The sequence below is a fragment of the Daphnia pulicaria genome, chromosome 10 (genome assembly GCF_021234035.1).
Source record: "Daphnia pulicaria isolate SC F1-1A chromosome 10, SC_F0-13Bv2, whole genome shotgun sequence".
NCBI classification, from domain to species: domain Eukaryota; kingdom Metazoa; phylum Arthropoda; class Branchiopoda; order Diplostraca; family Daphniidae; genus Daphnia; species Daphnia pulicaria.
The window spans coordinates 4,544,979-4,558,801 of NC_060922.1; the positions used below are offsets into that span (position 1 = coordinate 4,544,979).

Below are 13,823 nucleotides of genomic sequence, written 5' to 3' on the forward strand. Positions count from 1 at the left end.
GCTATATACGCTCTGATTGAATTACTTGACGGCCGCATCACACGAAGGAGAGAGAGAAGAAAGTTGCCTCATCTCCTTCCACAAAAGTGAACTCGTCCCTGCTGGAGCAAAGAACAGCAGTAACTCAGATCGGATTTATTCGAGCGATTTTACACTCCCCGAAAAGATATCGAATGGCATCCCCGACTGCCCAACTAGTGTCGCAGCTCGACTTTTTAGAGATGTTGATGACGTCGTTCCCTTCTTCTTCCATCACCTTTTACGTCGATGGCAGTATATGTAGCGTATCCCTAAATGGCGCCACAACTCTCAAATCTCGTGCGGCGTATCATAAGGGAATTATGAGTTGTCTGACATTTGATAGACTACACTGGTGACACGATGATAACGCCAGCAGCAACAAGCGTTATCATTCCAGGAATTATTTCTGTCTTCTTTTTTTATATTTTTCATTTTTCATCCCATCATTTCAATATCATAAAACAAAAACAACAAAATAATAAAATGATGAAAAAGATGGAAGAAAAAAACAATGTCCTTAGAGTTCATTTTTGTCCGTTTTGGTGGACGGGTTTTTCTTATATATAGTCTCTCCTGCTGTATAGAGCTGTTCAATGTTCACGGTTGATGGCCCACCAACTGGTGATGGATGATGCTCTACCTGATTAGCATATATTTACAACCCCCACAGCCATACATAGTGGCTGGAGCAGTCCCCCCCATTTCTATAGCCGGGTCGCCGAGAGATATTTATTTACATGAATATAATCAAAATATACGTCGGTGCATATATGTCTCCTCACATGTTGTTGTGTTAGATTCACTGTGTGCCCCGTGTGTGTGTGTGTGTCTACGTGTCCTGTGTGTCTATTGACGTTGACGTATCGGCCGGGGACATGGATTCAATGACGAGATGGATGGCGGCCAATGATCGGCTCCTCTTTTTCCCCTGGAAGAAGAAGAAAAAGAAAAGAAAATCAAATAGAAAAACAAGACGGGCGACCTCATTAAAAACAGCGGTGCACGTCCGTTCCGTCCGGCCCAGGCACCCAGTCGTCATATCATCGAGAAGAAGAAGAAGAAGAAGAGATGGCGATGGATCATCAATCAGACCAGAGCCGAACGTGATGTGATGTGAGCAACGCTCACAAAAAGGGAGGCCGGAATTTTCTCTTCTTCTTCTTCCTCCGCCACAAAACCGAAAACCGCCACCGTCAACCGCCGCCGCCACTAAAAGTAAAAAAAAGAAAAACCTTTTGCCGTTGGCTTTTTTTTTATTCTGTGTGTGTGTGTGTTTTGACTGCAAATAGACGGGCCCATATCAAAAAGGGGTAAGAGACATAACCCAGAGTTTTATAAGAGAAATAAAACATCAATAAAAAAGAAGATTCTAAATCTCTGGGGGCTAAAGTTCGAAAATGGTCATCGTGGTTGATGCTGATCGTTAACTGGCATCGCTCGAAACTAATCTGTCATTTGCGAGCCAGTTTGCGAGCCAAAAGAATTACGACCGAGTCCTCCATCTCCTTCGGATAGGACGAAAAAAGAAAAGAAAACAAAAATAAGAGATTTCCATTTCAGAAGAAGAAGAAGAGCAATCTGCATATGGTCACGAACGACGACACGAATATTCATCATCAAGTCCATATAACCTGAGCACTGCTTCTCTCCTCCTATTATATCAATGTGTATAATAGAACGTGTGTGTGTTTAAGAGAGAGAGAGCCAGGAGCTGTGCAGTCTGTGGGAGAGTCAATTTATAATTTCAGAAATCACAAAACGAAAGTGGGATAGATTATTGTTGCCCGGCTGGATGCTGGCTGCTGGCTGCTGGCTGGCTGGCAGCGCCCAGCCGACTGTTATCCATTATATCGTTTGTCGCCCGACCGCGCTAGTTTATAATGTAAGAAATGTTTATTTTTTATTATTTTTATTTATTTTTGGCGTTTTCTTTTAGAAATATATTTTTAAGCAAATGACTTGTGTGGAATTGCCACCGAAGGCTATCAACCTTGAGGGGAAAATGTGAGAAATAAAATCAACACGATGGAAAAAGAAAAAAGAAATCCAATTGACTATTGTAACGATGATTGTATTATGCGCATGTTATTATTATATTGTGTTGCTAGTTGGTTTGTCTGTGTAGATTTCAACTCTCGTTATTGCATGAGATTTGACCGCGGGCGACGTTTGCTGAAGCAAATGGAATCAAACGCCACAGTCTAATCATTTCCATTAATTTTTTCTTCTTTCCCAGTATAAAATGAGAAGAAAAAAACAAAAAGAAAAATCAATTCAAATTAGAACGCGTAGCGACCGCGTGTCTGTAAACAAAACGCAGCGACATTCGATCCAGCAGCCTATCCTTTTGGGTCTAATCGGTAATCAAAGTAGATAACATGTTCGAGACTCCTTCAGTGTCAAGAACGGGTTTTTTTGTTTTTCACTCTCCCTCGCTGTTCGCTCAAATTACCGAAAAAAAAATCAGAGCGTGATTGTGTTACACCACCACCACGTTTCGTCACTCTCTCTGATCACCAAATGAATCGAAAAACATTGGAAAGAGATTAAATTTCTTCTTTTTTCTCATTTTCTAAAATCTATATATTTTTTTGTTTTCTACATAGATAATATAACCTTGTGTTGCACACGTTTACTTTGTTGCCAAGGTCAAAATGGACGCCGATTCTTTTGTTTTCTTCTATTTTTTGGTCGGTGACTGGACCAACCACCGGATGGCACACGTTCAGGGAATTGGGAGAGGGCGAGAAAAAAATCGCCCTGGGATGTTCTCTCTCAGTTCGTTAATTGTTGCAAAAAAAGAAAAGTGTGTTACTAATCCTCACTTCCGGCACTGTATACTGTATACATAGCAACAGACATACCTCCCCCTCCCTCCTTAACCAACAGAGTGTGACTCGAAGCAAAAACAAATGTTTATTTGACTAAAAAAAAGAAAATTGCACAGTCGTCAAAGTGATGGGAGAGAAAACAGTTTTTTCCTTTTTTCTTCTTTTTCGAGTGTCCGTTTTCACGCCCTGGATACATTTTGCAAGCCGAGCCGTGAGTTAAACGAAGCTGCTGATGGTCGACTTGGAAGAAACGTAACACGAGAATCTACTGTATGTAACCTCGTCAACTTGGGAACTTTCTTGGCCGCTGTCGCCATCCGCCATTTCCCCAATGAGCCCCGACCTAGGCGCCGGTAAGCGTTCAACTATCTATTTCACTTTGCTACAAGTATATGTGCATTATAAAAGTGGAATAACACTTTAACGAGTCTAGGGCGAGATAGGATTCCATTGGTTGGAACTATTTGAAAGTTCCACTCTCACATTTCAGCCATTCTCCGGCAGATCATTTTTAGTCCGTCTGTATAATTGGGACGAGAGGGGGGAAGTAATTGGACGAGGTAAAGCAATTCCTGCCGGATTTTCGAGGTTTTTCCTCATCCTACAAGAAGAAGAAAAAAGGAAAGGGTTGAAATTAAAAAAAAAATGTTTTGACGTTTTTTCTTGATAGAGAAGATGATGACTCGTGGCGGGTCTGACCGCGCCCCAACCGGTTCGTACTTGCACGACAATCTCTCAAGGAAAACACACATTCTATAGCTATACAATTTATAATAACGAGCTTGACAATTCTGACATATCCCGTGAAAGTGTTGAGACTCTAATGAGAGACCCAATGCTGCACGGACTGGCCTTGATGTGGATGATGTTACGTTTGTAATTCAACGCCATTCTTTCCAGAAATGTAAATGACGCATTTAGTCGACATGGCCAGAATGTGGGCCACACGTGATTTATTGACGGAAACTGCCAGCTAATTTTAATTGCGCTAACTGCTGGGTCGTTATCCTGATTATTAAAAAAAGGGGGGAGATTTTTTTCTTTTTTTTTGGCTCTGGGTTTTAAATAAATAGTTTTTAGTCACAGTCGAAAGACACACTCGGAGCGCAATAATTAAAAGAATTATTGCCACAGCGTACCAACAGACGAAAAAGAACGACACATCACCCCACCCTAGTATATGCTCCATACTATATATATACTTGTCTTTTGATTTTTAATTGGAACTTTTTTCTCCTATCTCCGCCGGAATTCCGTTCCAGCGTCCGGGATGACGAATGGCATTCACTTTGTTCTCTTCTCTCTCTCTCCGTCCCTTTCCTCTTCAACCTCATGGCGCATCTAAGCGTCAACGTATAACCCGTATAACCAATACTCTTTTAACAGCACAAGTAACAGAGTATAGTATTAACTAAATATCATCTAGAATCTATCTCTATGTAGTTTCCAGCTTTTGAACTTGGCTTTCTAATGTCTGGGGCCAGTGAATGAGCTGAGTTCTCCGCACGGATCACGGAGTTTCCCTTGGTTGGGCTCCTACTCCAACTGCTGGGCGTTCATTAGCTAATGGCCGTGTAACGACGACAAAGCTGCTGCTGCCGGAGAAAGAGGACAGAAGAAGGTGCTGCTGCGTTGTTCTCCATTTATTTTCTTTCTCGCTCGGACATCCGGGCGGAATTCTCCTTCTTTTCCAGCATGAACAATTGGTGACTTATTATTTTATCTTCTTATCTAACTTGCTCGCATTCGATTCTTTTTCGGCTGCTGGCACGATTGCCATTATTCCTTTCCACTGACTTGTAATCCGAATCAAAAGAGGAGAGAGACAGACAGAAAGAAAGAATAAAAAAGACCAGAGAGCAGCCGGAGCAGAGCCGGACGGGCAGAGACAGTATTGGCCTGCATGCCCTGCCCTTATGACAGTGGAAAATTGGTCGCAAGGCCGGAATCGTGCTCTGCTTCCATCATTTCTCTCTCTTGACTCGTGTGTGTCCAGTCGACTGGCTGTTGATGTATTATTTGATTTCTTTCGTGCCGATACAATTCCTTTAATATCTACATACATTTTCCTGCTGGCCCAGTTTTTTTTTAGAGGGGGGAATAGGCTACTGGGCTCGTCTCCCACACAAGACAGCCGGGCCAGCAGCAGCAGCAGCAGCGAGATGAAAAAGTCATCCAGCTGTCGAGGGATGCGTGTCCTGAACAGCAGCACATTTTCGTCGTCTGTTATATAACTAGAAAAATATAAAAAATAAGAAAGGACATCACAGCATGCATAGGCGCAGGAAAGCGGAAGAGAAACGAATCAATCCGCACGACCGGAGGCGAATTGTTTTCCGATTCTCAAAGGGCCACGACGTCCATTTCTTTTTCACTTTCAAAGAAATAATAAACAAAAGGAGAGACAATTTCGTCGTCAGGAAAAATAATAAAAAATAAAAACATATTTTGCCTTTTTCGTCCGTCCATTCGACCGGACGTGATGACGAATAACATTTCAAATGAAAACAGCCGGACCGGCCGTAACTAATCCAAAACACATTTTGTATTTTAATCGGATTATTTATATAAAAATACTATATTGTTTAAATTATTATTTTTCCAATAGAAGAAATAGAAAAAGAAGATAAAGAGATTCCGGTCGAGTCCATCAGATAAAAAGCAGCGCGCTCCAATACTTGACGTTATGTAACGGATTGTTGTTGATTGTTTAGCGCGTGCCTACCGAGAAATGAAAGTGACAATGGCACACGACCATTCCCTAATCGTACGGCAAGGACAACAACAATTTTTTTTCTTTCTATCAAAACGGATTTGTTTGAAATCCACGAATAATCTCACAAGCAGCTTTTCAGCGAAAATGGTCTTATACGACCGTTACATTTTTGCGCAGGTTGTCTTATTATTTATTTCTTTGCTTGCTATTATGTTCATTCCATATAATGATTGAATTGACGTTATATTTACTCTACTGCAGATAGTTGTTGTGTGCCCTTGGTGTTAACTCGGTCACCAGGGGGTTTTGTGTATAGAGGAGACGAGCGCTGGGTATTGGCTCGTGCCTTTCCATCGGATTATAACGATCCGTCCATGATGACGACTCAACACTGAGCCCACCCTTACATAGTCTACTCAGTATAGGCTTTCCTATGCAGCTAGAATTTTATTTTCTCTTATTTTTTCTCTCTAGTCTCTACGCCTGGCAGGGGAAAATCGCGCAATCGCCAAACTTAAGCCGATGAGTGTGCGAGTTGCTCCGGGTGTTGTTTTGTTGCACGAAAATCAAACCCAACTGACTGACTGGGTTGTTGTTGCCCATTTATATCCCTCAGCTGCTGCTGGAATATTTCTTTCCGCTTTTGCCTACGCATTTCCGGTGTTGGTTCTTATTATATATTCCAGTTCCGAATTGTCTTTTATAAATATTTTGATTTTATTATTATAAGGTTTTATATTGGAAAAGCGTTTGGTTACAACAGCGGACACTAGACGTCGTTGAAGAGAGTTCAAAAGGAGAAAATTCAACCAACAGGAAAACAAAAAGGATAGACACACAAGAAGAGGAATGTGTTTTTCCCTTGTTAAAAAAAGAGGAAGAAAAAATCAATTCTTTTTATTTTTGTTGTTTGATTTAAAAGAAGAGGAGGGTCTTTTACCCGTGGTATGTGGTGGTGGTAGAGACTTTTCTTTACCTTTTTTTTCCCTTTTTATATTTCCAAGGGTTTTCGGTGAAATATTTTCCAAGCCGTTTTTTTTTTTCTTTTTCATTCTTTTTTTTCCGTGACTAAACTCCGCCTACTTTTTCCCTTTTAACCACAACTGCTGGTCCACCCTCCCTGCGCCACCCTCCAAGTTTGTTTCTCTACACCCGACCTTGGGGTCCCTCTGGCGGACTCGCCTGTCAAACGCCAGACTCTAGTTGAACCGCCGAGCCCATCAGAGTTCAGTCGTGGCCAGTCCTCTCCTCGAAACGGACGTGCCTAACATTTCTCTCTCTCGCCCCACACAACAACATTTTTCTAACTTGAAAAGAAAAACAGAGTCCAATTTTTATCTGTTTTCACAACGTTTTTGATTTTCATTCAAACATATTTTTGGCTAACATTGTGTGCGCGCTCAAAAATTCAAACAAAGTTTTCAATCGTGTTCGAACATGTTTTTGGTGATTTAACGGAATTGTTTGATTCAAAACTGCATCAGCCACTCCTCAACAGAAAAACGATCGAAACAGTGTGTGTGTATATGTCTGTGTGATTCATCTTTTGTGATATTTTGTGCGTGTGCAAAGTGAACGGAGCAGAACACCACGCCAAAATGCCGTCGAGTCAACTTGTAGTGTCATCTTTCTCGGTTGCTGTTGTTGTTGTTGTTGTTGTTTTGGCTTCGCTGGTTTCGGCGACAGTGCCGAGCTGCCAGTGGCAACAACCGGCGGCCGACGAAGGCAACGACGAATCGTCACTCCGCTGTCAGCTGCGGACTCTGCAGCCGGCCGAGTGGGAGTCACAGCTGGGCCGAGTGTCTCATCCGGAGCGGGCCACTTCTTTGCGCATCGAATGCAGCGACGTTCTCTTCTTCGAATCGGCTCTCGAGCGAGACATTCTCAAACGTCTGCCCAGGCTCAGACAATTGAGCGTCTCCTCCTGTAAAGTCAGAGCCATCCAGCCCGGATCGCTGGCCAGTCTGCCGGAACTCAAACGGCTCTCCATCCGCACTCACAACACCGACTGGCCGGCTATGGCCCTCACTCTCACCGATCAATCGCTGGCCGGCATGAGAGAGTTGAGACATCTCGATTTGAGCGACAACAGTCTCATCTCAACACCTGACGGCCTTTTCTGCTCGCTGGCCAGTCTGTCCGGTCTCAATTTGTCATCCAACCGACTTCAAGATGTCGCCTCGCTCGGATTCAACTCGGCCGACGAGGAATGCCTTCAAGAACTCACCGAATTGGACTTGAGCTGGAACGGCATCTCGGAACTTCATCCGCTTTCGCTCCGGGCCCTCCGCAAACTCCAGTCGCTCTCCATCCAGCACAACGGTTTGACTCACGTGGCCGATCAGTCGCTGGCCGGTTTGGAATCGCTTCGTATGTTGAATCTTTCCAGCAACGAATTGTCTGTTTTGCCACCGGATCTCTTCCGCGATTGCCACGACCTCCGCGAGTTGGACCTCCACCAAAACAGCTTGGCCGTCTTGCCTTTGGGCAGTTTCGCCGGACTCAGCCAACTCCAGGTGCTCGATTTATCTCGCAACTCTTTGGGCCCGGTCCATCGCGACACTTTCGCCGGACTTTTGCGTCTGGTCGTCTTGAATTTGGGCCACAACGCCCTCACCCGGATCGACTCGACCATGTTCCGCGACTTGGCCAGCCTTCAGGTCCTCCGGCTGGACTCGAATTTGATTGAATCGGTCGATTCGGACGCCTTTTTGCCCCTGTTCAACCTGCACACCCTGGACCTGTCCAACAACCGGATCAGCATCGTCAGCGATCGACTTTTGGGCGGACTCTTCGTCCTCAGTTCCTTGTCGGTCGGCTCCAACCGCATCCACTCCATCAGCGAAGACGCTTTCCGCAACTGCAGTGGCCTCCGCGATCTCGATCTGTCCGGCAACAGCTTGCAGTCGATTCCGGAAGCCGTTGGCCAGTTGTCGCTGCTCAAGTCTCTCGACTTGTCGTCGAACCGAATCACCCGGGCCACCAACTTGTCTTCCACCTGGCAGCAGCTCTACAGCCTCAACCTGGCCGACAACCACATCCGCACGGTCAGCAAGGAAGCCTTCTCCGGACTGGGTAATCTCGTGGCTCTCAATTTGGCCGGCAATCAGCTGGAACAGTTGGAAGCTGGCACATTCGACCGGACTTCGGGCCTCCAGGTCTTGCGGCTGGACGGCAACAGCCTTACCGACGTCAACGGCCTTTTCGCCGGACTGCACAACCTCCGCTGGTTGAACGTCTCCGCCAATCGCATCCAGCTCTTCGACTATTCCTTCCTGCCCGCCAACGTCGAGTGGCTGGACATCCACCAGAACGCTCTCAGCGAACTGGGCAACTACTTCCAGATCCAGCTGGCCAATTTGCAGGCCATCGACGCCAGCTTCAACCAGCTGATGGATTTGACATCGGACAGCGTTCCCGACAGCGTCGTCCAGCTCTTCGTCAACGACAACAAGATTTCCAGCATCGCGGCCAACACTTTTCTGAAAAAGGCCAACCTGTCGAGAGTCGACCTCAACTCGAACAAATTGCAGACGCTCGATCCGGCCGCTTTGTGGCTCAGTCCCGTTCCGGCCGATCGCGATCTGCCCGAAATCTCTCTGGGAGACAATCCGTGGGAGTGCGACTGCGGCTTGGAGTGGCTTCCGCTTTTGGTCCAGCCCAGCAGCGCCTCACGCCAACAACCGCGTCTGGTTGATGCGGCCGACATCACTTGCCGCCTGAGCTTCCGCCGTGACAGCAAGAACGAGACGGCCGGCGAATTCTCCTTGGTTCCTTTGGTCGACGTCCGCCCGGAAGAATTTCTATGCTCCTACCAGACCCACTGCTTCGCCCTGTGCCACTGTTGCGACTTTGACGCCTGCGACTGCGAGATGACTTGCCCGTCCGGCTGCAGTTGCTATCACGATCCCACCTGGTCATCCAACATCGTCGACTGCTCTGCCTCGGCCGGCCCGCTCAACGATCTGCCCGAAGGGATCCCGATGGACGCCACCCAGCTGTACCTGGACGGCAACAACTTGACCGAGCTGTCCAGTCACGCCTTTATCGGCCGCAAAAATCTGCGAACGCTCTACCTCAACGGCAGCCGGATCCACACGCTGCGCAACCGGACTTTCCACGGACTGGGCGCCCTCCAGGTGCTCCAGCTGGCCGACAACGAGCTGGAAGAGCTGCGAGGATCCGAATTCGAGCCGCTGGATCATCTGAGAGAGCTGTACTTGCAGAACAACAAGCTGCGTTTCATCTCCGACACGGCCTTTGTCCATCTGCGCTCCCTTCAGGTCCTCCGGCTGGATGGCAATCGACTCCTGACCTTCCCTCTGTGGCGTCTGGGCGTCAATCCGCATCTGAATCAGCTCTCTCTGGGATTGAACCCGTGGAGCTGCGAGTGTCGTTTCTTGGCCGACTTCCAGCAATGGATCGCGGCCCATCCGCAGCAGCTGGTCGATTCGGATTCACTCCACTGTCTGATGGGCGATCAGCAGCTGATTGGTTTCGACGAGTTCAACCGTAGCTGCTCGGCCAATCCTTCCATCAGCGTCGTGACACGCTTCAGCGGCGCCTCCGTTATGGACTATCTGCCGGTAATGGCCGCCGGAATTTGCCTCTTCCTGCTGGGCCTCATCGCCGTCGTCTTGGTCTTTGTCTACCGCCAATCGGTCCGCATTTGGATCTTTTCTCGCTATCGCATCCGCCTTTGTGATTCCAAAGCCGAGGAACTCGACGCTTGCGTCTCTTCCTCCTCTTCCGGCCGGAAGGATGCCATGTTCGACGCTTTCGTCAGCTACAGTCTCAAGGACGAGCAGTTCGTGTCGCAGGTGTTGGCCGCCGAGTTGGAGCATTCAGCCGAAGCCGGATCGTCTTTCCGGCTCTGCCTCCAGCACAGGGACTTTCCTACATCCCATTCCGGAAGCAGCAGCACCAACAGCAGCAACAGTAGCAGCAACCCGGGAGGAGATCCGCTAACGTTGGGATTGGCTGCCAGTCGCCGGATCGTCTTGGTCATTTCCCAGTCGTTTATCGAGTCCGAGTGGACCCGGCCCGAAGTGCGGACGGCCCTGACCGGTTTCTTGCGTCTGCCCCGCTCCCGTTTGGTCGCCGTTCTCCTGACTCCGTGGACCGACGATCAATCGGACCCGGAATTGAGTCTCCTCCTCCGCTCTTCCATCATCATCCGCTGGGGCGAGCGCAACTTTTGGTCCAAGATTCGTTACTACTTGCCGGATCCCACTCCCCGCCAGCACTACATCCGCAACATTCACTCATCCGGCAATGGATTGTGGTACCAGACCAACGGGCCGGCCACCGGCAACACTCTGCTGAGCTCCAAACGGACCCTGCCTCACCCGCTGCCCATCGACGCCATGATGGACAAGCAAGGCAAGGCGGAACTCTACTGGGAAGTCGGCAACGGCCACGGCCAGAACATCCCCCGTCGCTACACCTCCACTCCGCACACCGCCTCTTACGCCTGCCGCAACGGTCATCACGATCCCAACGTCGACGACATGTCATCCATGTATTCCGGCCAGTGCTACTCCCGCCTGGAGCACAGCTACATGTCCATCGATCACGGTCACGAGCACATCTACAGCAGCGTTGGAGATCAGGCGGAATCGCATCCACATCATCACCACCACCACCACCATCAGCAGCAACAACAACAGCAACAACATCCGCACCATCCGCAACGCCCAGACTGCTGGTCCTACCAGCATCCGCCTTTACACCAGCAGCAGCACCACCCGGAAGCCGCCCAGCACATGGTGATCCATCACGGAGGTCCCCGGCCACCTACCCAACAGCCGGAATTCATTTTCTCGAACCACCAGCAGCAGCAACAACAGCAACAACATTCAACTTTCCTCGTTTGAATTTCGTTCCGTCAATCGAAACCAAATGTCTTAAACACGAAAACAAAAATATCCTACACGTCTTTTGAAGGCCACTCCGGATGGATGGCCTGATTGTATCATTTGTGTAAATTAAGAAAATCAGCAAAAATTTCCTCGCGCCTGTATAATCTTGTGTGTGTATAAAAATAATTCCTCCTTGTGAGACTGATTGGGGGTTTGGTTTGATTTGTATAGTCTTCCTAGTCACGTGATCTGCCGTTTCCTTATATTTTTTGGTTTTGTTTTAAATTTCTCCCGCCCGCGAATTGTTTTTCCCGGGCGCGGAAATGTTTCAATTTTTTTTCCGACTCTTTTTTTGTTTTCGATTTGTCTTGGGGACGAAGGAAGAAAGAAAAAAAACAAAATGGACAGCAGAAGAAACTGAAATCGAGTTGACAACTCCCGTGAATTGTGTTGTCCGCGTTTGTGTAAAAAAGCAAAATGATGATGTGCGTGTGCTAAACGATGTCGTGTGTTTAACTATTTGTGTCGGGATTTACGACGAGCCGGAGAGAAAAGAAAAAGAGGAAACAAGAGAGAAGACAAATTTTTATATATTATATAAATATATCTATCGCGATGCAATACAATGCCTTTTCTGAGTTGAAACGAATTTTGTCGTGTTGTTTTATTTATTTTTTTCATTTGATATTTTTTCATTCGGGAAAGAAAAAACAAACGGGTAGGATTGCCGATTCTTTTATTTTTTCGGGAGAGACCTGTATAGAGTTGCGTGAGCTGGAGGCCCGTCCCTTTTTGTGCGTCAACCTTTTCTAAATGGCATTGGGTGTTAAGATGCGGCCAAAAAGTTAGGGGAAACCTTTGACAGTGTCGTAAACAGTGTGGATCCACTATGGCAGCAGCACGCGTCGCCCCGCGTCTATTCGGTTCCAACTGCCCAGATTTTCACGTCTGTAGTGTTTCCCGTTAAATGGATTAGGGCTTTACCCCCCCCCCCTGTCTAGTGTTTCTCCTTCTTCTTTTGTTGCATCGATCACATTTTTTTTCTCAATTGAATTAAAGGGTATAGGTATAATCCCGTCAAAAGTGACCTCCTTTTTGATCGTTTTCCTATTCCAGTCCCGCAGTCCCGCAGTCGGGAAAATAAGCAGCAGCAGCCAAGAGCTTCGGGCCATATGTCAGCAGACAGTCTACCATAACTTAGAGACACACTTAATATATTATGGCCGGTGCTGGTATGCGGTCACATGTGCTGTGTGCACTGACCAGCGTTATTGCTTCATCATTTGTTTGGAAGGGGGGGGGGGGAACATTATTCATGCGTTGCTGTGAGGAATTCGTGGAAAACAGACGAAAAAGGAGAACGCAAAAACAATAACGGGACACGTAGCTAGCTCTCTCGTGTTGCAGCATCGATTTAACCAAGCGTCCGTTCACTTTGGTGAAGAAGGAGGGAGTGTCCATTACTATTTAGCCATTGCTGCAATCGCTGATTGGAAACAGCAGCTCACACGCAATAATAACCAGCTATAATACGGAGAATAAGAGAACGTTGGGAAATTAGTTGCGCAAGAATGTCGGGGGCTGGCGATGACAATTTCAGGTGCATGATGGTCCGTTTTGATTCATGGAAATCAGAGCGGGAATAACTACCTCAAATAGTTGGGAAATAACCAAAAAGTTCCATTCTGTGTGTGTGTATGTACGTATATTCTTTTCTTTAGCTGTTTCTTCACGGTGCGTTTGCAAAGGGGGGAAACATTTGAAACTATTTTTTTCTTGCGCTCTGTGAACTAGACACTAGTCCAAGTTTGGGCTCGACTGACTTTCATGACCGCGTCCGATTCAATTGAACAATTTCTGGCACCAGATAAAAACAACACGAGACGACAAGGAAATGAATCAAAAGAAATTTTTCGTCGCCCACCTTTTTGTTTAAATTTTTGATGAGTGTATACGGTACAGTTTTAATTTCTTTATTTTATAAAATTCATTTATCACTGGCGCTGTTTATTATTATTTTTCGGTGAGTTGGGTGTAGGGCTAGGGGGGAACAAAATTCTAGATGGAAACATCACGCAATTGCGGCTTTCCGACGATAACAACAGGCCCTGCGGATAGAAAAGTCAAACAGAGACTCTTCTGACTTCTTCTCTAGTCGTCGTTTGCTGTTGTGGAAAAGGTGGGAGGGAACCGAACGTGACCGCAGGGCCGTCTCTCTCTCTCGAGCAGTCGCTAAATGGCCGCGTTGGTTCTAAAGTTTTGAGCTGCTGGTGACGACAGGAGAAAATGTTTGAAGGGCGGCCAAGCCAAAGTGCCGTGGATGATGGGCGGAAGTCGTTGGTTCTAATCTAAGCGTGCTACCTGGCAACAAAACTGGCTAACTATATAATATAT

General features: G+C 46.9%; 1 protein-coding gene across 1 annotated transcript; it reads left to right on the plus strand.

Moving 5' to 3' along the window:
• The first annotated feature begins 6,590 nt into the window (after positions 1-6,590).
• LOC124315010 (toll-like receptor Tollo) lies at positions 6,591-12,074 on the plus strand. The gene has a single exon (XM_046780358.1). The coding sequence runs from the start codon at positions 7,167-7,169 to the stop codon at positions 11,442-11,444; it is 4,278 nt and encodes a 1,425-aa protein (XP_046636314.1). The 5' UTR covers positions 6,591-7,166; the 3' UTR covers positions 11,445-12,074.
• Positions 12,075-13,823: the final 1,749 nt, after the last annotated feature.

Excerpts from the sequence above, each read along its gene's own strand:
- LOC124315010 (XM_046780358.1), top strand. The coding sequence starts at position 7,167 with ATGCCGTCGAGTCAACTTGTAGTGTCATCTTTCTCGGTTGCTGTTGTT.